This window comes from Microplitis demolitor, chromosome 9, assembly GCF_026212275.2.
Source record: "Microplitis demolitor isolate Queensland-Clemson2020A chromosome 9, iyMicDemo2.1a, whole genome shotgun sequence".
NCBI classification, from domain to species: Eukaryota; Metazoa; Arthropoda; class Insecta; order Hymenoptera; family Braconidae; genus Microplitis; species Microplitis demolitor.
In genome coordinates, this window is record NC_068553.1 from 17,402,923 (window position 1) to 17,426,500 (window position 23,578).

The following is a 23,578-nucleotide window of genomic DNA, read 5'->3' on the forward strand; positions in this document are numbered from 1 at the left end:
GACCAATAGGCTTCGAGTTTTTAAAATTAATAGATTTGTTTTTTTCGGTTTAAACTATAATTTATTTTAAAATTTAATAATGATATATTTTATTATAAAAAGAGAAACGATAAATTTTTTAATGGTTCAATATCAATACTTTAATAGTTATAGCTCTATTTTAGTGACTTATATATGTATAATACTATAACTATGTATAAATCTCAACAAAAGTTAAAGTAATATCAGTCGGAATTTTATTTTAATTTAAATTACAAAATATTACCAGGGTTCGATGCACTACTCTGTTATCTAGCATTCGACGGTGTGATTTACAACAACAAAAATATATGATATATTATATTGTATATTATAAACAATCGTATAGAGATTTTCGGCGATTTAATATAAAATTATATACAGTAGTAAATATATGTATTCCAAATATGTAACTTATATGCTTTTTATATTAAGCCATATATACATTTACATTTACCTGATAATATATTGTATTGATATATTTCCTTTTATATTCAAAAAATATAAAATTTTTATATGAAATGAAATATATGGTAGCATATAATTTATATTATATATGCCACCATATATTTTCTTTGTTATATTTAAGCATATATTTTATTCGGTGTATGTATATGTAAATGGGTATATTATATATTCGCTTCAAATTAACTAATTTCGATAATATTATCTGCAATTTAAAGAGTATATTAAAATTTATATCTAATTTAATTGGAGTGGGTCATATATATAAAAAACTTTTTTTTTCCATACACAATATAAATATATGTTTTTATATATGATCAGAATATATTTTTCGTATATGATAGAAATATATATTTTTATGTATGATAAAAATATAGTTTTTGTATATGACAAGAATATATATTTTCATATATGATAAAAATATATTTTTTGTATATAATTGACATATATATTTTATATATACTAAACATATACAGACTTGTATATGATGAATATTATATTTTTTAATATAAAAAAAATATATCAGAAAATATAGTTAAATTCGCCACATATATTTTCTGATATTTATCATATATTTTTACCTATATTTTCACCATATATGTTATTTTCATACGGGCAGTGATCGAATTGATCAAAATTACACTTAATTATTTTTTCAATCCATATAAATTTTTCTCAGAAACGCGCGTAAAAACACCTTCAGGTATTTTGATGGTTAACAATTTTCACTGCTAAATATACAATCATTTTTTTTATTTTTTATGATAAACAAACTTTGACTACTGCCGGCACGATAACGTTAAGTATAATAATAATAAAAGTACTTGACCTATTACTCATTTGAATAATTATTTAATTATATTGTTCAAACAATTATTCTTAAGAACTTCCTCTCTAAAAAAACTTATCTCTTTATCTACTTAACAACAATAGATAAGCTCTCAATTACAGATTTTAAATTATAATTTACCAAAAAAATAAACTTTATCATTCATTTCTATTGAAAACGTCATATTCATATTTTTCACTCATTTAAAAAAATAAAATTCTTAAACTTTTTCTATAAATATTTAGAATATGGCTCAATGAAGTCTAACTCTGCTTAATTACACCTCTAAGTATTTCCTTATTAACAGAAAAAAGCTATCAAATTATCAACAATGCCGGATTATCAAAACAACTCTGTAATATATTACATGTAAACAGTTTTAATACAACATTGCCTTACGCATGTCAATTAATACTTTTCATACTTAAATATAGTGAATATATCTATAAAAATCGCTTATAATTTAACAATAATTATTTCTGAGGTATATCAAATTTATCACTTTGTACGTCAATGGAACACAATTGAATCTGTTTTCTTATTAATCAGACTTTTTCGGTTGAGAACATAAATATATATGTAAAAAATAAATATTTTGAGTATATTTACAAACATGCAAACATAATAAGGATCTCTTATCATAAACAAAGAAAAATCTTTTCTCCCCTTACGATTTTTTACGCGACAAATAAAAAAAAATCTTCAAGACGGAAAATTTAAAAATCTTAGTGCACCAATAATATCATGTATACATAAATCCTAATCTAAACAACGAAGGGTTAAGATTATAAAATTAGGTTATCATTTGTTATTTGTTTTCGTACATTGCGCATTGTACTGCCCAATAATGACACGACTGTTTGTTTGGGTGGGGTATTTTAATCCCTTACAAAAGAATGTGAAATTTATGGAATGGTCATGGTTCTGGATAAGAGCGTTGACTTTATGGAGATTTTACTATAGACCCTATAGACAAATACAGCAAATTTCAGGATTACATAAAAACTCACAACCGGTACAACCATCGCAACACACACAAAGGTCAGCAGAGATGCAACTATCGCAACCGACACAACCATCGCAACCGACACAACCATGGCAACCGACACAACCATCGCAACCATGGCGGCCGGCACAACCATCACAAACAGTACAACAATCGCAACAAATGTACCCGTAATCTCCAGTATAACAAGTTTGAGGCGTCCAGTAGGTACACGACAAACAATCGACATCTCTTGAATCTGAAGAAAAAATATATAAATAATTAACAGAAAAAATTTTCATAAAAACGAAAAAATGGAATACCTGTTGCGGTCGGTTGAATAGAAACAACTTCCGGTTCGTTAGTTTGATTACTTTGTTGTGTTGCGTTAGGTTCATTTTGGCCATGTGTATCAGAATTCAAAAAAGCAATTATTATAACCATTATGCAGACCATTAATGCTACCGATCCAAAAACAACAGAGTCGTTTATAGTATTTAATGTATCCACGTACATATTTAAAATGTTACTTATAAGCTACGTTGAACTGAATACTCGCTGATAATATGATTTGGAGGCGTGCTTACGCGGACGGAACAGGCGACAATGGCTAATGTCAAAAGTTTCGTAACATACACTGTAGGGGCATAGAAACTGAATTAAAGGGCGCGTTCAGAAATACACTCTGGAAGAGTAACTTTCAACTCCCGCGTTCAGAAATATCCTCTGGTCAAACCAGAGGAACGTTTCGACATTACCATAGTGCGTTCATAAATTTTCTGAAAAGGTGATATTTACTTCCCCAAGGTAAATGCAGTATTAAATTTCCTCACTATGAGCGCTGATTCCCATATCCCGGGTTCGTTCAAAATTGTATCCAGGTATTAAAACAATTTATTTGAAGCTCATTCAGAAATTTACTGAAGAATAAAAAAAATATAATTCATCTCTTTCGATCATACGCATTTTAAATTGTGTTATCTCACTCTAATCTGCATATTATTTATCCAGGTACGTTTTTGAACAAACTCGGGAGATGATTCTTTTCCGTATAATTTTTTCAGAAAAAAAAAATGAAACGTATTCTTTTAATATCGTTTGTAAGCTCATAAAGCATACCCGAAAAAATTTTGTGTCTCATAATTTTGATTTTCTTTTTTTATTAATTTAAAAAAATGTCTGAGGAAAATAATTTTTGTTCAAACCTTGAAATTGTTAAAAATTGTTAAAAATTGTTAAAAATTTCTAAAAATCTCAAACACTCAGCCATTTCAAACACAATTTTTTTTATATTATTTAGGTTATGTTCTATAAGTAGGAGACGTAAATAAATTATTTCAAAGGAGCCGCCATTTTTATACCATAAAAGCTATTTGAAATACTATTAAATAGATAGATAATAATTTTTATTTGACGACGAGATCAAAATTCCTTGTGGCCATTCAAACAACAAAATTTTTACGTTAATTAATATATGGTACCCGCATGAAAATATCATATATGGAAAACATATATTAAACAGTATATGTTACAGATATAAATATATGTGACAATACATGGAATCTTATATAGAACCGTATATAGATTTTGGCCGATTTTATTATATTTCTATATATGTTTTCTCTTATATCATTTCATATATTTTCGTACAACTTCAATATATTATTTATATTTTTGAAAACTTATAATTTTAATATATTTAAAAATAAATGTTATTTATATATGGAAACAAATAAGAATAAATATATAATTCATCATTATATGCCACGATATATGTACCATGTATTTAACTTTATAAATTTTGGTATATTTTTCGATATATAGAAGCATATAAGTCTCCCCATATATGTAAGAATAAATAAAATCTATTCTTTTCTGTCTTTCTCTCTCTGTTATAAGATTCAAACATTGTGTTCAGAATATATATGTGCTAGCTTACAAATTTACATATATAATTATCAATATATGTAATACATATATGTGCTAACTTATAAGTTTACATATATGATTATAAATATATATAATACATGTATTAATTTATAAACTTACGTACAGAATTGATTATATTAAAACTTAGTATATTATATATAAGAAAATATATATCATTTTTGGCCATTTACATGGTCCCATAATGATTATATATTTTTCCACATATATATATATATTTATCATATATAGTATATTCACGCGGGTATATACAAATAAATAAAATTAGTGTATGTTATCATTTTTGAAATATTTTTTAATTCCCGAGTAATAAAATTTTTTTAAATACAATTTTTATTTAATTATAATAACGATATTGACTAAATAATTTTTAACAATATACTATTTTAGATTATTTTCACTGTCTTTTTCATCATTCGTTGAATTTGTTTCTGGCTGTTCATCCATCTCCAAAATTTCATCGGAAAAACCTTTGTCGCGATAGTAGTCAGGATATTTGGACATACATGAGAATAATGTTTTAATCGCTACCAGGCAATCCGCATTATTTTGTCCTTCTACGGACGTAAACATACAAGAAAAAGATTTTTTGAACTCTGAACCGCAGGGTCCTGATGCCATTCCATCTAAACAAGGACAGTCCCAATTTATTTCCCCATCAGGAAGCAGTAATCCAGGAGCTGATTCAGATTCTGGTGAATTGTTTTCCTTTGGAGATGAATTGTCTTCTTTGGCTGCTGAAATTTTTATGTCTTTTTCTTCTTTTTGTTCAGTTGACATAATTGAGTTTTATGATAGCAATACTATTGACTAATTCTTTTAAAATACTAGTTTTAATATAATAAGACTAGTTTTTTTTTCCACTGAATATTTTTCTTCAAATTTAAAACAATTAACTGAAAAAAATATATAGCTTAATTATTCGTTACTTTTTTAATAATTAAAAAATCTAATTCTATCAATATGTTGTTGTAACACTCAAAATATACGTCACTGAGCGCCTATAGTCAGCTACTCAAAATAATGTATATAAAACAGCGGAAAAAAGATGACAATTCAAATTGCGACGTTAGTAGTGCGAAAAGTATAATTTTTAGTTACATGTACTATAGCTTGCGTGCGAGAAATATCAAAGTAACGTTGAGTCATGTGACAAAATTTTTCATCGAATTTCAAGCGCCTTCATTACCTGCGGTTGGTAATTTAATACTTTTAGGCACTTCTTGACAGCCATTTTGATCACAAGTTGACGTAAATCTACGATCGAAATAAAATGTCAAGTTGACTGCAAAAACCTATTACGGCTGTATATTAACATCAACTTGTGGTTCATGTTATACTCATATTAATCAAAATTTGAAACGAAACTTGACGTTAATTTGAACGAAAATAGTAAACAGCAAGTTTTTGAAGATGAAATGTCGCTAACAGGGTTCATTGTCATACTTTTCGAGTATTTCTTACAAAAACTAATGTATCGATTAGTAAAATCACGTATAAGACAATCGTCACAACTCTTGTTTCATACACAATCGCACTAGATAGATAAACTACTAATTTATAATGAATATATACTATAGCACCCTATAAAATCCCTGTTTAGGAAATCTTATAGAATCCAATAGTTTCTTATAAATTCCCAAAGACATTTTATAAGAATGAATAAGTTCTATGAGAAGTGCTATAGTTAAGTATAGGGCCTTATACCTTGGCTATAAGAATCTATCGGATTTTTTAAGCAGGGATGGCACATCAATAGGTCTACTAGAATTAGTAATTGGTTGAGATTTTCGCGGGTAGTTTTTAAAACGTATAGTTGCTTATGGTAGGCCTGGCTATAGTTCAGTTATCATAAGGTAGAGATTTTTATGGTAGACCTATTAATGTGCCTTTTCACATTAAACAGTATTACAGTATAGTTTAGGCATCGAGAAGTAGCCACTTCTCAACCGCCACCCCACGTACTAAAATAGAACTTCCAAATCATGAATATATAAAACAATAAATGTTTCGCGCGCATGCCACTTTTAAAATTAATTTCAATTTATAATGTCGTGTGAATTGTTCATGTTTCAATGTCATTGGTAGCTGGGAAAATGGCTTGAAAAAAATTTCATTATCAGAGGGTCAAATTTTGACGAATATTTGAACTGTGTCAATACTCAGATTTATTGTATGAATGATTTAAAAATTTTTTAAATTTTGTATTAAGTGTTTTCTCAAATCTTGAGTCCCAAAATACTTTGATATTAATTTTAATATTTATAAGTATATTATTTTATAATACTTACCAAATTTATTTAATATATTGTTTCTATACGAATTTATTATTTAACAAATATTGATCGTCTTAAAAAAAAACTATTACACCAAAAAACACAATAGCTAACCGCATACATGTGCACATAACACACGTGTTTACAACAATGAATGTTTAAGTGAAAACAACCTAGAATATGATGCAACGTAATGGTTTTTTATTTACCATATGTAAATTATTTATCGTATGTAAAATATTATATGGTCGGTCCCTGTGAGTAGAATTCGTTTCACCATCGTGAGACAGGTGGCGCCACTCTCTTTTTCTTGGATGGGCAATATTTCCATTTTGCGCGTCTTGTGCGCACGCAGTATAGAGGAATGTAACAATAGTAATATAGCTATATAATCAATAAAAAAAAAAAACTAAAAATATGCACATGTAGAAAATTTAAAAAACTACAGGTGCACTCGGTCTCTTCTTTCTTGACGGCGTTCAGGATTTTCTTCTAAATTTTCCTCAGAAGCAATCATTTGACTATCAGTCTGTTCATTAGGATTTGCACTGTAACTGACTGCGGTTATTATTAAAATAATCATTGCTATTAATGCTACTGCTGCAATTATTATTGAAGTGTCCATCATTTTTTGTAGGAATAATAATTAGTTTACCTATCAGTCAAAAGTATTTTTAATGCGAACATTAGAGTGTGATGGAAATTTGATTAGCTCAGATATTTTTACGTGTCTCAATGTATAACTGATGATGATGATGATGATTATTATTTTGTAATACTTGGCATTGAATATCAAATAGAAGATTTAAGTAGGAAAGTTTATTTCCTATACTATCAACTGTCTATGAATTAATTGAAATTATCTAGTAATTGATGGGTACCAAGGCGGCAATTAAAATTTTTTTTTAATTATTTAAAAAATGCTGATAAATGGCGCGAATTTAAAAATTTTTTAAATTAGTCAATTAAAAATTTTAAATTACTTAAAACTTTTCTGATAAATGGCGCGAATTTGAAATTTTAAAACCTACTCGATTAAAAATATTAATTTTTTTTATTATTTGAAAATTTGCTGATAAATGGCGCGAATTTGAAATTTAAAAAATTACTCAATTAAAAATTACATTTTTTTAAATTTATTTTAAAATTTGCTGATAAATTGCGCGAATTTAAAATTTTCAAAATCAGTGACACCTCAAGATATTGAGATAAAAAAAAACTTTTTTATTCATTTAACCCTAGTCCATAAATTAAGTCACGCAACTAGTAAATTTTTTCGTTGCAAATTTTGAATTTTTATATAAAAAACCGGGAATTTTGAATCGCGGATTATTGTTTCCAGATTACGATTTACCTGAACCATACATTGCAAATTAATCCTTTCTAAAAATATAAATCAATTCCTGGTTCAATGATCAGTATAACTGACCCTGGAATTTGAATTTAAATTTGACACATAAATATTTTAATAATAATCAAAGTATGTGTTATTATAAAAGCAGCGCAGTAATTCCCACATTAATTTTATTTACAAAAAAAAAAAGTAAATAAATACTTAAGAAGAAATATAGATTTTAATTATTCTATTTATTTGATTAATCATAAAAAAAAAAAAAAATTAAATTCTACATAATAAAAAAAATAATAAATTTATCAATCAATTAATTACTCAGTAAATGTTATAATTGACAACTGTACAGTTCGATATGATAATACATTTCTTATACATTTATTTTTCATTCAAATACTAATCGCTGAGTTTATTAATAAAACGACAACTTCATACATCAATTATTTAATTATTATCTTTTAACTCATTAATAATAATAATAATAATATATTTTTATATATAATGTGTACATCAAAGTTTAAAAAATAAAAAAAAAATCTTATCTACATTAAGCATTCAGTAAATAATTAATTTTCTTTATATTTTTATGTATATATATATATATATATATATGTATATATGTATATAAGTACTTATGTCATTTAAATGTTCTAACACTTTAAATATATTTTATTATAATTCCTTATTTAAATACTTAGTTAATTCTCTCTGCATTTTAAAAAACATAAAAGAAAATATGAAAAAAAAAAAAAAAAAAAAAAAAAAAAAAAAAAAAAAAAAAAAAAAATACTAAAACAAAATTTATTATTCAATTTTTGATAATTAACATTTGATATGCACGTGCATTGATTGCACTAATTTTATAACCTGAATAATTTAATAAAAACAACATTGATATTATTGCAGTATATCACGTTGCTAAAATATAAGGGCGATATTATTATTATTTTTTTTTTAAACTTCATATCATATTTAAAAAAAAAAAAATATTATTATGCTCTTATAAAGATAATTAAACTCTCTCTATATATATATATATATATATATATATATATATGTATATTAAAGTGGTAATTGTATAAAATATTTTTGAATTTTGATGCTAAGTGGGAATCAATTAAAAATTTTTTTAAATTTGTCTGATTTGGGCGCGCATATTAAAAATTTTAATTTTTAAAAAACCAAAAAGGTTGTTCTTACTAGTGATTTATATATCTTCGGATATGGCGGACCTGAACTACAGTAATCACCGTAATTTACGATATTCGGAAGAATTACGGTAAAATACGGCATTCTACGGCTAAAGTACGGCATTTTTACCGTAAGTCTGCAGTAAGGGGCGGTCAGTTACCGTAAAATTGTAACAAGCCTGCGATATTTTACCGTAAGATGGAGCAATGCACTGTAATATCTGTAGATTACAAAAACATACGGTGCTTTCGGTAAAATGCTGCAAATTACGGAAAGTTGCCATATTTCACCGCAACTCATGGTAAAATACCGTATATTTATCATAGGAATACCTATTTTACGGTAAATTACAGAAATTCGGTAAATTACCTTAATTCGGATAAAAAAAAAATTCAAAAATAAAAAATAACCACGATAATAAACAAACTATATATTTCTTTAGTATATATTTTTTTTTTTTTTATTAATATCATTTAATTAATATATTGTACACCTAATCGATAAATGCACTTGGTTAAATTAATAAAATATACAATTTTGTGTATAAATATATAAACATATACTCCATGATATGTATGGTATAAAATAATACATAAAAAAAACTATGAAAAATAAAATAAATAAAATCTTTTTTATTTTTTATACTTTTTTTTTAATGTGAAAAATTGCAATTTTTTAAAATCTCATGAAATGCCGGAATTCAATATATATATATATCAATTATCATTATGTAAGTTGTATATTCAATGATAATAACAATGTAAATATACAATTTCATAATTTTAATCAATAACTAGGGTGGAAAAGCATAATAATTATATATGTATATATTTATGTATAATATATTGCACTAAAGGCGTTTTAATTGTAAGTAATACTTTTATGTATTATTTAATGAATTTAAAATACAATATCAATTATTTTTTTAAATAATGACAAACAATGCACAGTAAAAAAAATTTTGTAAAAATTAACACAAAATTGTTTGTTAGAAAATTTTACACAAATTTTCACGTCACCGGGTAAAAAAAATTATATATAATTATAAAAGATCATATATGCTTATATATAATTAATTAGAATTCTATGTAATTATGCAAAATTATATATTATTCAAGATAATTATATATGATTACATATAAACATCCATTATATATAAGTATGTATGATAACATATAGTTATATAAAATTATATGAAAGTTCATTTAACACTTTTGGATATTTGTATACAATTACATATAATTATATAGAGTTTATATATGATTATACATAACAAAACATTGTATATATTCATATATAATTCATATATTCATATATATTCATATATAAATACATTCGGTCATTTTCTATATATAATTACATATTATTATATCTAATTATATATGAATAGATATGAATCGCATATAATTATATATAACATAAATGATTATATATATCAAACCATTGTATATATATATATGTATATAATTTTATATAATTACATTGGACTATTCTCTATATATATATATTAACATATAATCTTATATTATATATAAATAGATATGAATTGCATATAATTATATATAACTTTTAAACCCAGTTTATGTTAACATTATTAATTTGTGTGAAAAAAAATGTTAATATTCTCTGTTACCGGTTCTAAAACTTTAACACATGAAAATGTTATCTGACACACGTAAAGTGTTAATTTAACTCTTTTATTTGTGTTATTCTGACACTTACAAAAATGTATGTATTGCTACGGTAAATTCACATTCTTCGTGTTAATTTAATAAGTTAACACGCGCTCTGTGTTATAGTTATATTTTAAGGGTTAACACTTGTTTGAAAAATAACACTGAGATGTTACTTTTGTTTCAATTAAAACTTTTTGTGTTAAAAATAAACTGATCAAACAACACAAAATCAATATGTTAAATTAACACCCAAAAGTGTTAAATATTTAACACAAAATTTTTAACAGACTTTTTTCTTTATGCAATTACGAAAATTTTTTTACTGTGTCAATACACTTGTGCAATTTTATAAATTATTTGAGCTTAAAATTTTTAATTATGGCCGATTATTAATTATTATTAATATATCATAATATAAAAGCTTTTTTTTAAATTATAGTAACTAATTAACTAAGTAATACTAATTGCAGAGGTAAAATAATTAGCTATTTTTTTTTTTAAATATAAGAAGCGTAAAAAATGATTATAATAATAATTATTATTATTATTTAAGTACCGTTAACGTAGGCCGTATTTTTAAAATTATTTCACGAATAATTAAATTTAAAAGTTTTTTTTTTTTTTCACTTGTTTCTCATTTGTTCACTTTTACACAATATTTACATATTTTATTATTAAATAAACATTGAAAAAGAACAATGCGATTTTTACCTGACTTATTATCGCGTCTTGGTGAGTCTTGTTTATTATTTTGATGAGGAAACGCCTGAAAAAATAAAAATAATAATAATAATTAAATAAATAAATTAGTTAAATGTATATTTAGATGAATAGTTTTTTTTAATTATGAATTGAAATAAATGTTCGGTGAATTTTTTTTTTTTAGTAATTAAAAGTACACAGGGCACTTTTATCTTTTGAATGCTAATTAGTTGAAACTTGAAAATATACGGCAACGTTTATGATTATAAAAGTAGATTTATAATGATGACATTTTTTTTTAATTCAAGAAAAATTGTCATTTTTTCCTGCGTTAGTAAATTAATTACATTTTCATATCTAATTTTATTTAAATAATTTTTTTCCCGCGAATTCTATGAAAATATTTAAAAAATTTAATTTAATAATAAATTTGAAAATTTTAATAAAGTTTTGGTTTATAGTTTTTTGTTAGATTCAAAGTCACTTTGAATTTTTTTTTTTCAATTTTACTGATAAAAATTACTTATTAATTTTTTTATTGTATTCTTACTAAACATTTGTCATAAATTACAGATAACCTATAAATTTTATTAATAGACTCTACAATTTCATAAAAATCATTTTTCAATAAAAGAAAAATTCTAAAAAAATTAACAGAACATTCACTAGCAACGTGACGCAAAATAGTCACAGTAGACAGAGATACTGCTAGTGTGTCATCAACTTCTCCCAGAGAGAGAATGAACTTGTAGTCACCCCCACTACCTCGTATTTCAAAACTGCGCATGCGTAAAGAAAAGCGGGAGAGTCTTTAGTATTTAAAACACTCAAAGTGGGAGTAAAAACCGAAGTCGCTCAAGGCGCTCTCTCGTGAAGACAGTTTTAAATTCTCGTTAAAAATTTCTAGGTTATTTTTACATAAAATAATTTTCTGAATCGCATTCCCACTAACAATTGCCCGCAAAAAAATCAGAATTTTCTTTTAAATCTTAAAATGTTAGATGTCTGCAACTTTCAGTACCACAAAAATTTTACTTTTAAAAGTCATCAGCGACTCGGAAAAATAAATGATCCTGGTTAGCAGGCAGTCAACGATTTTCGAATTTTTTTCTCAAATTATTTACAAAAAAAAAAAAAAAGGAACTAAAAATTTGCACATGTAGAAAATTTAAAAAACTAAAAGTGCAATTTTTTTTTAATGTTTATATTTTATGAATCATCGTTTTGAAATAAAATCCAAAAATTATCAGACCTCCGCTAACTTCAATGTCAAAAAAAACGCTAGTAAATTTTTTCACAGCTAATTGACATCAATTAGCCGTCAACTTCGCACTACATTTACCACCTAAATAATTCTACAAGACCATAAAATATTTACCTCACTAGTCAATCGTCTAATTTTCCCATTATCAGCATCATTAACTTTCCCAAGTTCCTCTTTTTTCTCATAATTATCACACACCTCACAGTCCATAACCTGTTTATTTTCACTAAAAGGTCGTGGTGGCGCTTTACGTTTTACTTTTTTAACCCGACCACCACCCGCCATTTTGTCGGCATCAAATTTGACTTTTTTTTTGCAACTAAAACTTCGACTCGACGATCGGTCTCTCAAACAAGATTCCACTTCTTTAAATTCAAATTCACTCGAACAACCACTCAGTCTCTTATCATCTATTTCTCTAATCACCAGACCGTCTTTTTTTTTCCTCATCAATTTTCCCGTGTGCTCTATTTCGACAACTATATTTTTATCATTCGTATATATCTTTATATCTTTTCCTACACACAAATCATTGCTATTATCACCAGCTATATAACTATTATTTATTTTTTTATCATGTTTATAATGCTTATCACTAAAAATATTATTTTTCGAACTAAAAATCTGGTCATTAACTCGATAATTATGACTAATTCTACCAGATTTTTTATCTCCAGACGTATATGTATTTTCAATAATATTATTGTCATCATTATTATTAATATTATTAATACATAAACGATTAATTTTATAATCCATCGCATCAGATATTTTAATTGCCGGTTTTTCAGGCTCTATTTTTTTAAATTTCATACATTTAAGACTAGTAGTATCGTTATTGTAATTATCGATCTCCAGATCTTTATCATCAGTCTTTTTACCTTTAATACAGGCACTATTGTTCATAGAGTCACAATTTATTCCATTATTATTAATATTATTATTACTATTATTAATATTATTATCATTTATATTTTCTACCATCACTTTGTCGTCGCTATTTTTTTTACCCAACTCTGTAAGCTCTATTTTTTTAACTTTTTTCAGCTTCAATTCATGAAAATTAGTAACAAGTTCATTCAATAAATCATTTTTCATATCATTTTGACTTTTCATATTTTTACTATCAATTTTCATAATTTTTTTATCATCATTTTTATTTTTTAAATCATTAAAAAATTTATTGTTATCGTTATCAAAATCGAACGAATCATTTTTGTTATTTTTTTCTGTATGAGAAATTTTTCTGTGGTTTTTATTTTGAATTTTAAAATTTTTGTCATTAGTCGCGGCACCGCCATCTTTTAATGCTGCGAAAGGTAAATTACTAGCAGTAATCATAAAACATGTCGCTTCATTTTTATTATTATTTTTATTACTGTGTGAATTTAAAGACTCAGGTTGTTGGCACATTCTATTCATGTCTGAATACTCCATCACACTTTCAAAGTCTCGAATAGTGAATAAAAGCGGTGAATTATATGTTTTTTTATTTTTATTATCTTGCTCTTTTACTTTAGTAACTACGTTGCTGTTTACTCCATTTGAATTTGGCTTAACATTTGATGATAAGGAGGATGAATATAAATTGCTTGGTTTTATTAATTTCTTTGAATTTGTTTTAATTAATTGACTACTGGATAACGTCGATGGGTTAATTAATTTATTTTCATTTTCGGTTAGTTTTTTTGATGGTTTAGTCTTTAATATTTTAGGGTCTGGTGAATTTTTTTTACGACGCAACGGCACTGCTGGTGGATTTTTTAATTCAACTGTAAAATAACACACTTTTTAATTATTCACTCTCAATCATTTATTTTTAAAAGATTAAAAAAAAAAAAAAATTATGGGAATTTTCATAGACTTAACACCATTTTTTTAGAAATTTAAAAAAATTTAATTTAATAAGTTTTACATTAATTTTAAAAATCAAAATTCAAATTTTATAATTTTTTTAAATTTAAATTTAAAAAATTATCTTTATATTTTTTTTTATTTTCGAAAAATATTCTAATTCCCATTTTTTTTTTTTTTATAAAATGCATTTTGTTTCACTAAACAAAAAAAATAAATAATTCATACTTTTATTCATGATGATGATAAATTTTTAGTAAAAAAAAATAAAAATAAATTTTTTTTAATAAATATATGAGGACTCGAATGTAAAGTTTAACTAAAAGGTACGACCGTTCGTAAGTTACTGAGCAAGATTCCATACAAATTCATTTAATCACCTGCTTTACCCTTGAACTCATTGGTTTAGTTAAGTTTGATAGAAAATAATGTCAAATCGATAGTTGAGGTTTGACTAAGTGGATAATGGCAATTTAATTAAACGAGAAATACCCAAGTTGAAAGGTTTGAATTAATATCGAATAAAAGTATTCAAATTACTTTCAAGTTATACTTATTTTTCATTTAATTTATTATTGATATTGAGTGAAATGGTAATTAGTCTAAAATAGACCCGGAAAATTTTTATAACAAAAAAGGTCATACTATTTATCACACATTTAATTAGTAATTTTACTATTTCATAACCTGAACAAAAATGAATTTTTAAAAATAATTTTTAATTACGATATGAAAATTTTTAGTGTAAATAAAATTTTTTTTATAGTTATATGTTACCAAAATACAAGTATATCATAGAAAGGTTCGAAATATTCAAATTATTTTATTTGAATTCGAATATTTGGTTCGAATTTCAAAAGCGCGCGTAAATAAATATTTTCGAATCTCACGTTTGAAGATAGAAATCCACAGAAGTTCGAATTGTCGTCACAATTCTGAGGTTATGACGTTCTCAACAAAATCGAGTACATAGTCGAACTTCTCTCAGAGAGAGAATGAACTTCGAGTCGCCCCCACTACTGAAAATTCCTAAACTGCGCACGCGCAAAGAAAAGTGGAAGAATATTTAGTACTAGAACACCTAGAGTAGGTAAAACCCGAAAACACCCGAGGTAAATTTTTTCGTAGGGACGTAAAGAGTGTCGCTTTCGGGATCCGTCGGAAATTTTCGGTTTGTAACGACAATACGTAGTAGCGACGTGAGATAAAACTTGTTTTCTAAAACTGGGGCTAAAACCTATGGCGATTGACTCTCTGGGAGGACAATATTTTTTTAATAGCAACATGGAAATCTCATTTGCTAGAAAAAATGACGAAGCTATCATTGGTTAGGAATAATGTAATTTTTTAAAATTTTTAAGATGCAATTTTTAGAAGTTTTTTCTATAAGTATTTTAGTTGTTTATATAAAAGAAATAAATTTTTTTCGGCTATTTTTAGTATTCTTAAATATATATGTAAAGTATGAAGAAATATATAAAAAACACTTGGTAGTTAAAAGAAACAAAATTTAAATTTAATAAATAATTTACGAATGAATGTTCAATAAATTTGAATAAAATAAATTTTAAAAAGTAAAATCGATAGTTTTAAAGTTACAAGTGTTTGAATTAAAAGTTTATATAAAATTATACGTCACAACTTTTATTTTATTGACTTTAACAAAGAACATTGTTTGGAGCATTTATAAGAAATCCAAGAAATTTATCAAGAATCTTTCATCTAGATAATTAAACTCTTAACAATCTTATAATCTATAAAAGTTTCACGGTACCGATACTTGAAAGTTAATAAAACGATGAAAAAAAATAACGAACTTAAAAAAAAAAAAATTTAGTATAAACTTATAACTGGTAGTTGATTTGATAAAAAAAAATTTATTTACCTGATTTATATAAAAACTTGATGACTGGTACCGCTAATATCCAAGTCTTCAATATTAATCAGTATACTCGCGGAATTTATTTCATTGCTCGTAAGTCCATCTATATAAAAATTTTTACCATCATAATTGCCCATGGTACTGGAAGCAGCGCTGCTGTAAGCACTGGAAGTATTTTGAACTGATGATGTTGGATCACATGATTTCGATGGCGCCAGCCATCTTGACGATAAACTACAAGTTGTTTGCGTATCTAATGAATTATCTGATTTATCATTAATTGTACTCTGTAATTGATGCCGGGTTGTCTTTATATTGTCTTTATTACAATTATAATTATCACTATAATTATTATGATTTAGTCCTTGTGAAATAATTAATTCAATCGTTTGACAAGAACTATTTTGTAGCATTTTTAACGCGTCTTCGTAACGAAAATTAAGTAAACTATGGCCATTTATTGCTACTATTCGATCACCTGGAAATTAATTATTATTTATTAATCAATCAATTAATTTATTTATTTATTTATTAAACTATTAAATATATGTAACCTTTATTTATATTTCCCGCCATATCAGCAGACCCGCCGACTGAAATCGCCTGGACATAAACCCCGCCGTCATTCCCTTCGGTCACTTGCAATCCAATACTACCACCATGCCCTCTTTCTAATTTTATCGTACGTAAAATTCGTTCTTCAACGAACGACAATTCTTCAAGTCGAGCCATAAGGGAAGTCGACATGGTTTCGTCATTCGAAATATGAAAAGTTTCATCATCTATTCGTATATCTGCATCTGATAGTAGAAAAAAATGTTAATGTTTCGGTCAAAATCGTCCCAGTGAGAGAGTACCTCGGGTGTTTTCGGTTTTTACTCCTATTGTGGGTGTTCTATGTAGCGAATTCCCCTCCACTTTTTTATGCGCATGCGCACTTCGGAAAAAATTGGTAGTAGGAGAGGTTCGAGGTTCATTCTCTCTCTGGGAGAAGTTCAAGATAGTTGTCGTGCTATCGGTCACTGAGATAGAATTTCGTGAAATTTAAATATGATAATAAGATAGATGACCTAAATGTAATTTTAAATAATTAGAATTTATGACCGATTGCGAAACAAGATATTAATAATCAAAGGGCACGTAATTAACATGTAGGTTGAATCAACCTTAAAAGGTTACGTTTTTACGTGTATTACAAATATCTGTCGGTAGAATTTCTCCAGAAATTAATAGATTGTAAGAAAAAAATTGTAAGATAAATTAATAAACAAATGTTTTTTTGAAAAATTCAAAAATTTCAAAAACGCACTACTTTTAAACTTATTGACCAAGTCGACTCGATTTTGAACTCGATCAAGGTTATCAAAGCTAGCATCCGAGTGGGAAGACGCGTTATATATCCCATATATATATATATACATGAAAACTATAAATTTTTGAACGAATAGTATTCGTTAAACCTATTTGTAAAGTTATGATAAACGGTAGCAGAATTCTTTGAAAAATCCACTAAGACAAATACAAAAGTCAGATTTCTATGAAATATGAACTCTACTAACAAAAAAAAAAATTTACCACCGATTTTGTAACAAAGTCATAAATATTCAAAAGTATGTCGATATCGAATGAAAAGAAGAGTGGACAATAGCACACACTATATATAGCACAACTATCTCATTTTATAAATAAAAATATAAAAATTCATAAAATAGAACATACTTAAAACATATGCTTCAGTCATTGGCGAATCATTTGAATGGACTAAAGAGCGAATTGAAGAAACAGAATCCGATTTAAGTGACATTGATTCAAATTCATCAGCAGAATCTTTTGGCGCCAAACTGTTGCCATAAATTGCACGTGTGCCCATTTTAACACCCAATCGTCTGGGTAAACTTGGCGTGCGTGATCCTTGTTGTTGCTGTTGCTGTTGCGAAGGCTGTTGCTGTCCTTGTCGCGTTGTCGTACTACTATTAGAATTAGGAAGACTTGAGGTTTTTATTTTGCTATAATTTTTATTGGCATCATTTTCACTATTCCATGCATCAGATGTAGATTCTGCTGAACGAAATACATGGACTTTATTTTTTTTAGCACAGCCAGACTTATCGATTGCTGCATAAAGCTCTTCTGGATGCACCGTAATCTTATCAGTCGGCTTGTAGCCATTGGAAGACATTAATTTCGGTATATCGTAAATAGATTTACACAATTGCCCGATACTCTGATAATTATATGTTTCATCCCTGAAAACACGACAGTTATCTAATTTATCGCGTTCATTCAATTGCACACGTTCGCTTTCATCTTCAGTATCACGCGAAGCGCCTTCTGGTTCTAATCGCGCCCCTTCCGGTTCTAACCGCGTGTCTACTTGTGCATAGAGCGCGTCATCTTCAGGTGTATAGCAAACAGAATCATTGCTAACTTGCGACGGACTCGAATCTTTTTCCGGATTCTCGTTTTCTTTATTTTGACAATCTTCTAACGACGGTTTATTTTCCCCATTATTATTATTATTATTATTATTATTATTATTATTATTATTATTATTATTATTATTATTATTATTAGATGCTATCATTTTGTTGCCAATTTTAACCTTCACTTTACTTTTGGGTTTTATGTTACCCAGTGAGTCGGTTATCAACGGGACACCAAAGTCTTTTATCAAATCCTGATGTGACGTAAGACCTGATCGGAACTTTTGGAAAAACTGATGATGCAACGACGTGAGATTGAATGCGTAGTAGCTTTTTTTGTGGTCCATTTTAAGGTTAAACTTGATGTGCTTACGGCCATTTTGTTTAGTATAAATCGCCAGCCCGTTTTTGCTGTAAGTCAGTGTATGAATATCCCGCCATTGCAGGCGAACTAGTTCGCTTATTTCCCGCACTTGACCAGCGCGTTTGAATAATTTAACCCCTTGACCATAAATACCGAACCATATATTCGTTTCTGCTTTGCGGACTTTGTTACTTTTATCATTACTTTTGATAGTTTTGCTATTGACATCAGAAATGATGTTTTTGGGTACAGCGTAAACATTTTCTTTGCCGTCGACGTTAACAATACTATCGTTCGCCTGATAGTTTACTTTTGCTAGCGTGGATTCCTTGGATAATTGCTGGACAATTTTGTTCAATTCCCTGGCATCAATCGTCGCAATATAAAGATGTAGACCATAATCATCAAGTTCTTGGGCATGAGTAATGAATAATTCCTCAGCGGTATTTGCGTCAAGACCTCGTCTATTTTGGTGCGCTTGGTGTAGCTGGATTGTAAGTGTTTCGTTAGATAAATTCACTTGGGATCTCTCTTCAGAATTTGATAGAATCAATGTCTCGGGCACGTAATGTTCGAGTAGGAAATAATTTCCCCGACCGTGTTCATTTTCATTGTAATTACCGAATTCCGCTTGAAGAGCAAGACCTGTCAGATTGACGAGCTGCGCCACTGAGCAGACCAGCTGCTGTTCTAAAATACATCGTCTTATCTGTAGGTAGAGCAAATGCTTTGAAATCCAACTGCGAATTCCGCGCAATGAGGGTAAGAAAAATCTTTGTCGTAAATAGAGCATGAAACTTGTTGGCAGACACATCGGTCCGGGTTTGTTTTTGTCATTCAACCATCCAGGAGGCGCGACTTTGTGCAGTTTTGTTTCAGGAGGCAACATGGCAAAGTCTCCTGCCAATAAAGCCGCTAACCCTAGAGTAAAATTTTCCTCCAATCGCTCGGCCTGAATAATCGCCTGGAATAACTGACTTGCAGTTATTCTGTTACGGTCGCACACGACATCGATTCGTTGTCCGGACAGTAAGATAACAACCAGACGGCCTACATTGTTACCCTTAGGATCGCCGATTTTGAGGAATTTTGACGGTTGATTAGCTCGTACTACAAATTCCGGACCGACACATTGTGTCTTGTTTAGAGAACGTACTGGACCACTGAGGGCTCGATATAACCGTGATGGGGCTCGTTGTACGGGTTTACCACGACGAGCCCTTGGCCCATTTCGTAGTTGGAGATTCCGAGGTGGTTTAGGTGGCGGTGGGTTACTGGGAGGCTCGGGTAAAGCGAGGGGATGCGAGTAATTCGTCATTGCGTTGTTAACTACTGTTGAAGGTTTGACACTGTAAGTGGGTTCTTGATGACATTGTATCTGTTCATGATGATTTTTTTGTTCTTCTTGTTTGTAATACTTAACATCTGAACTCTGACATATTTTTTGTTGTTGACTATGATATTGCTTTTCAGACTCAATTATAGACTCCACTGAATTGCTTCGTAAATTTTGTGTTGCTAAATTACGACTCAGAATTTGCGGGCTTGAATACTGTCGATGCAATGAAGTTTGGGGCGGGCGATTTTGCCGGGATGAAGTTGCGCTGGGAATTATTTCTACGCTGCGAAATGGCACTTGGCCAATATGAGGGGGATCTTGATTGTGGTTTTGAGGGCTCGTGTTATAATTGGGATCTGAATTGAGTCTGGTCGTAATCGGCCGCACATAATGACTATTCTGATTCGGATGATGTTGTTTGACAGTCAGCCCGTTAACGCGCACGTCCTGTGAGCTAAGGAATGGTTTCATTGGAAAAGCATATATCGGTTCACTGTATACACTATTAATTTGAACCTTTTCATCGTTTTTACGTTTCGTTATATTTCGTATCTCCGATTCATTGACGGGCTTTTTCGGACACTCGGAATAAATCGGCTGTGAATTTGTTCGAATGTGATTCGTTTTGTCTATTAATAACGGCCCGTTGGATTTAATATCTGTTTGGGATTTAAATTGATGTTTTGTGAGGTGCAGAGTTGATGGCTCGAGGACACTCGGAAGATTGGGATGAGATCGTGAATTGCGTGATTGCGCTTTGAAAATCTGTCCTTTGATCTGGTGAGGCTTTGGATAGTTACAACTTGGGGGAATTGATTTTTCATTGTTTTCGGTACGTTGATTCCAACGGTGAGGATGTAATTGACGTGAGGATGCTGCCCGGTTACGGGCTATGTACTGAGGTGATCTTATAACTTCACGATACATGTCCATTACTATGCGAGTGAAAGGCTTTGACAACATACGCGTACGACAATACTCTGATATTACCTGCAAAGTTTTAATAAATTTTATATTCAAACGAGCTAAAAATAATACATTTTTCTATAGATATGATATGTACACTAGGGTGGCCCAAAAAAATGGACTATTTTTTTTTTCGAGACTTATGAAAATTTTTTGGTTTACGATATTTTAAGAAGCCTCTCCAAAAATCAGCTCGATAAAAAATTTTCAAGAGGTCGCTCACGAATTTTGAAAATATCAAAAATGATTGAAATTCGGATTTTTTACTTATAAATTTTTTCTTTCTCGTGGCAGCAATAGTTTATATTTGTAAAATCATGTCTATGCTGAAAATTTCAGCCAAAAATTTAAATATTTAAACGGCGCTCAAGAATTTTGAATATTAACTGATAATATGTGACTAATACTTTGAATTAGTTTTTGTATTTTTTTATAACTCAATTATTGTCATTTCACTAAAATATAACTTTTGCATAACCAAAAATATACAGGACAGTCTTAAACAATAAAATTTCGTAAGTTTTGAATAAGCGAAAAAACCTAAAAATTGAATTAAAAAATAAAAAAGTATGTAAATAACTTAATATTTACATTTATCGGGTTATATCTCCATTCATTGTGATGCAAATTGATGGTAAAAAAATCGAGAAGCTTTATTATCAATATTCAAGGGTCGCTCGAAAACTTTCAAAAGACAGTACTCGGAAACATTCAAAATTCTTGAGCGCCGTTTAAATATTTAAACTTGAGCTCATATTTTCAGCGTAGTCATGATTTCACAAATATAAACTATTGCTGCCACGAGCAAGAAAAAAATTTGAAATAAAAATTCAAATTTCGATCATTTTTTATATTTTCAAAATTCATAAAACATCGTAAACCAACAAATTTTCATCAGACTCGAAAAAAAAATAATGAGTTTTTGCGGGCCACCCTAATGTACACATATGGAAAAAAATGTCTCTTAGCATAACAAAAATTTTTTGCACCCAAAAATCTTTTGTTTCTATGCAGTAAAAAAATTTCTCGTTCGTGTAGAATTTAATATAAATAACAAAATTTTCATTTGAATTAAAACAGATCAAATTTTCCGACCCGGGTAGTCAATTTTCATCTATTTAATGACATTTATAAAGCTAGTGGGCGCATTAAAATTAGTAGTATACAAATCTGATATTTTACGACTCGCACATGCTGAAAATAGAGTGTGTTGTTAATTCATTCGTATAAATTTTATGTCATGAATGATATGCTCGAGTGTTTATATATTGTTATATATATTTCCATCACTTGTTATTGATTATGTCTGCATTCTCGTTTAATTAAATATAACTAAATAATATAATATAGAGTAGTAGTAAAATTTAAATTGAAACACGTACATCAAGAAGATTCATGAGAGAAGCACGTCGCTGCGGATCCGGTTCAATCATAGCTGCTAAAACAGACTGTAGTGCCGAAGGCGGTGAAACTGACACTGAACCTGTTAGGGCAGCGACCCGTGGGGTGGTATCCAATAACGCACGGCCCAGCGAGTACATCCACATCTACGGAAATTATAATTACATGTCAATGTCTATTGAGTCTACGGGGTGTAGACCAAGCGATGATTGTTTTAAAGCATGTGGGTTATATTTATTGCCTTTTAAATAAAGCGAAAAGGGGTTATTGTTATTTATGGACTTACTTTTTCGGATTCAGTGTCTGAATACAAACGACCGGGCCTATATTCTGGTGGTAAATACGCTCGAGCTGTTTCCGGAGACGCCATCTGCAATATAACTCTACCTCGGGGTGTGAGTTCAAGTGTGTGAGGAGTCACCACCGGCCCCGCCCGCGAACCGCTTCCAACAACTCCGCTGTCTTCAACAGATAACAATACATAACAATTATTATCTCAGAATATATTCAGCGACATTGGAAATTCAACCCCTTACTAAATATATATATTATCATTTTATATATTTTATTTCTGTAAAGAATCAGGAGTGGTTACAAATTTTATTTCAATTAGAATTCGTTACTTGGAGTTACCAAATTTGAAAA

General features: G+C 28.4%; 2 protein-coding genes across 2 annotated transcripts in view; both read right to left on the reverse strand.

Annotated features, from left to right (window-relative positions):
• Positions 1–4,518: 4,518 nt before the first annotated feature.
• On the reverse strand, positions 4,519–6,684 carry LOC103575096 (mitochondrial intermembrane space import and assembly protein 40-B). Its single transcript, XM_008554731.3, has 2 exons — positions 6,536–6,684; positions 4,519–5,140 (listed from the first exon to the last, which is right to left on the reverse strand). Exon 2 carries the CDS (start codon positions 5,022–5,024, stop codon positions 4,626–4,628), a length of 399 nt encoding a protein of 132 aa, XP_008552953.1. The 5' UTR covers positions 5,025–5,140; positions 6,536–6,684; the 3' UTR covers positions 4,519–4,625.
• Positions 6,685–10,560: 3,876 nt separating this feature from the next.
• LOC103575100 (tyrosine-protein phosphatase non-receptor type 13) overlaps positions 10,561–23,578 on the reverse strand; it is a 36,895-nt gene continuing 23,877 nt past the window's right edge. The window contains exons 3-9 of the mRNA XM_008554734.2: positions 23,220–23,395; positions 22,915–23,079; positions 18,160–21,556; positions 16,995–17,240; positions 16,444–16,918; positions 12,819–14,476; positions 10,561–11,504 (exon numbers count right to left, since the gene is read on the reverse strand). Of these exons, the coding sequence (XP_008552956.1) occupies positions 16,449–16,918; positions 16,995–17,240; positions 18,160–21,556; positions 22,915–23,079; positions 23,220–23,395 (4,454 nt within the window). The 3' untranslated portion in view covers positions 10,561–11,504; positions 12,819–14,476; positions 16,444–16,448. The remainder of the gene's footprint in view (positions 11,505–12,818; positions 14,477–16,443; positions 16,919–16,994; positions 17,241–18,159; positions 21,557–22,914; positions 23,080–23,219; positions 23,396–23,578) is intronic.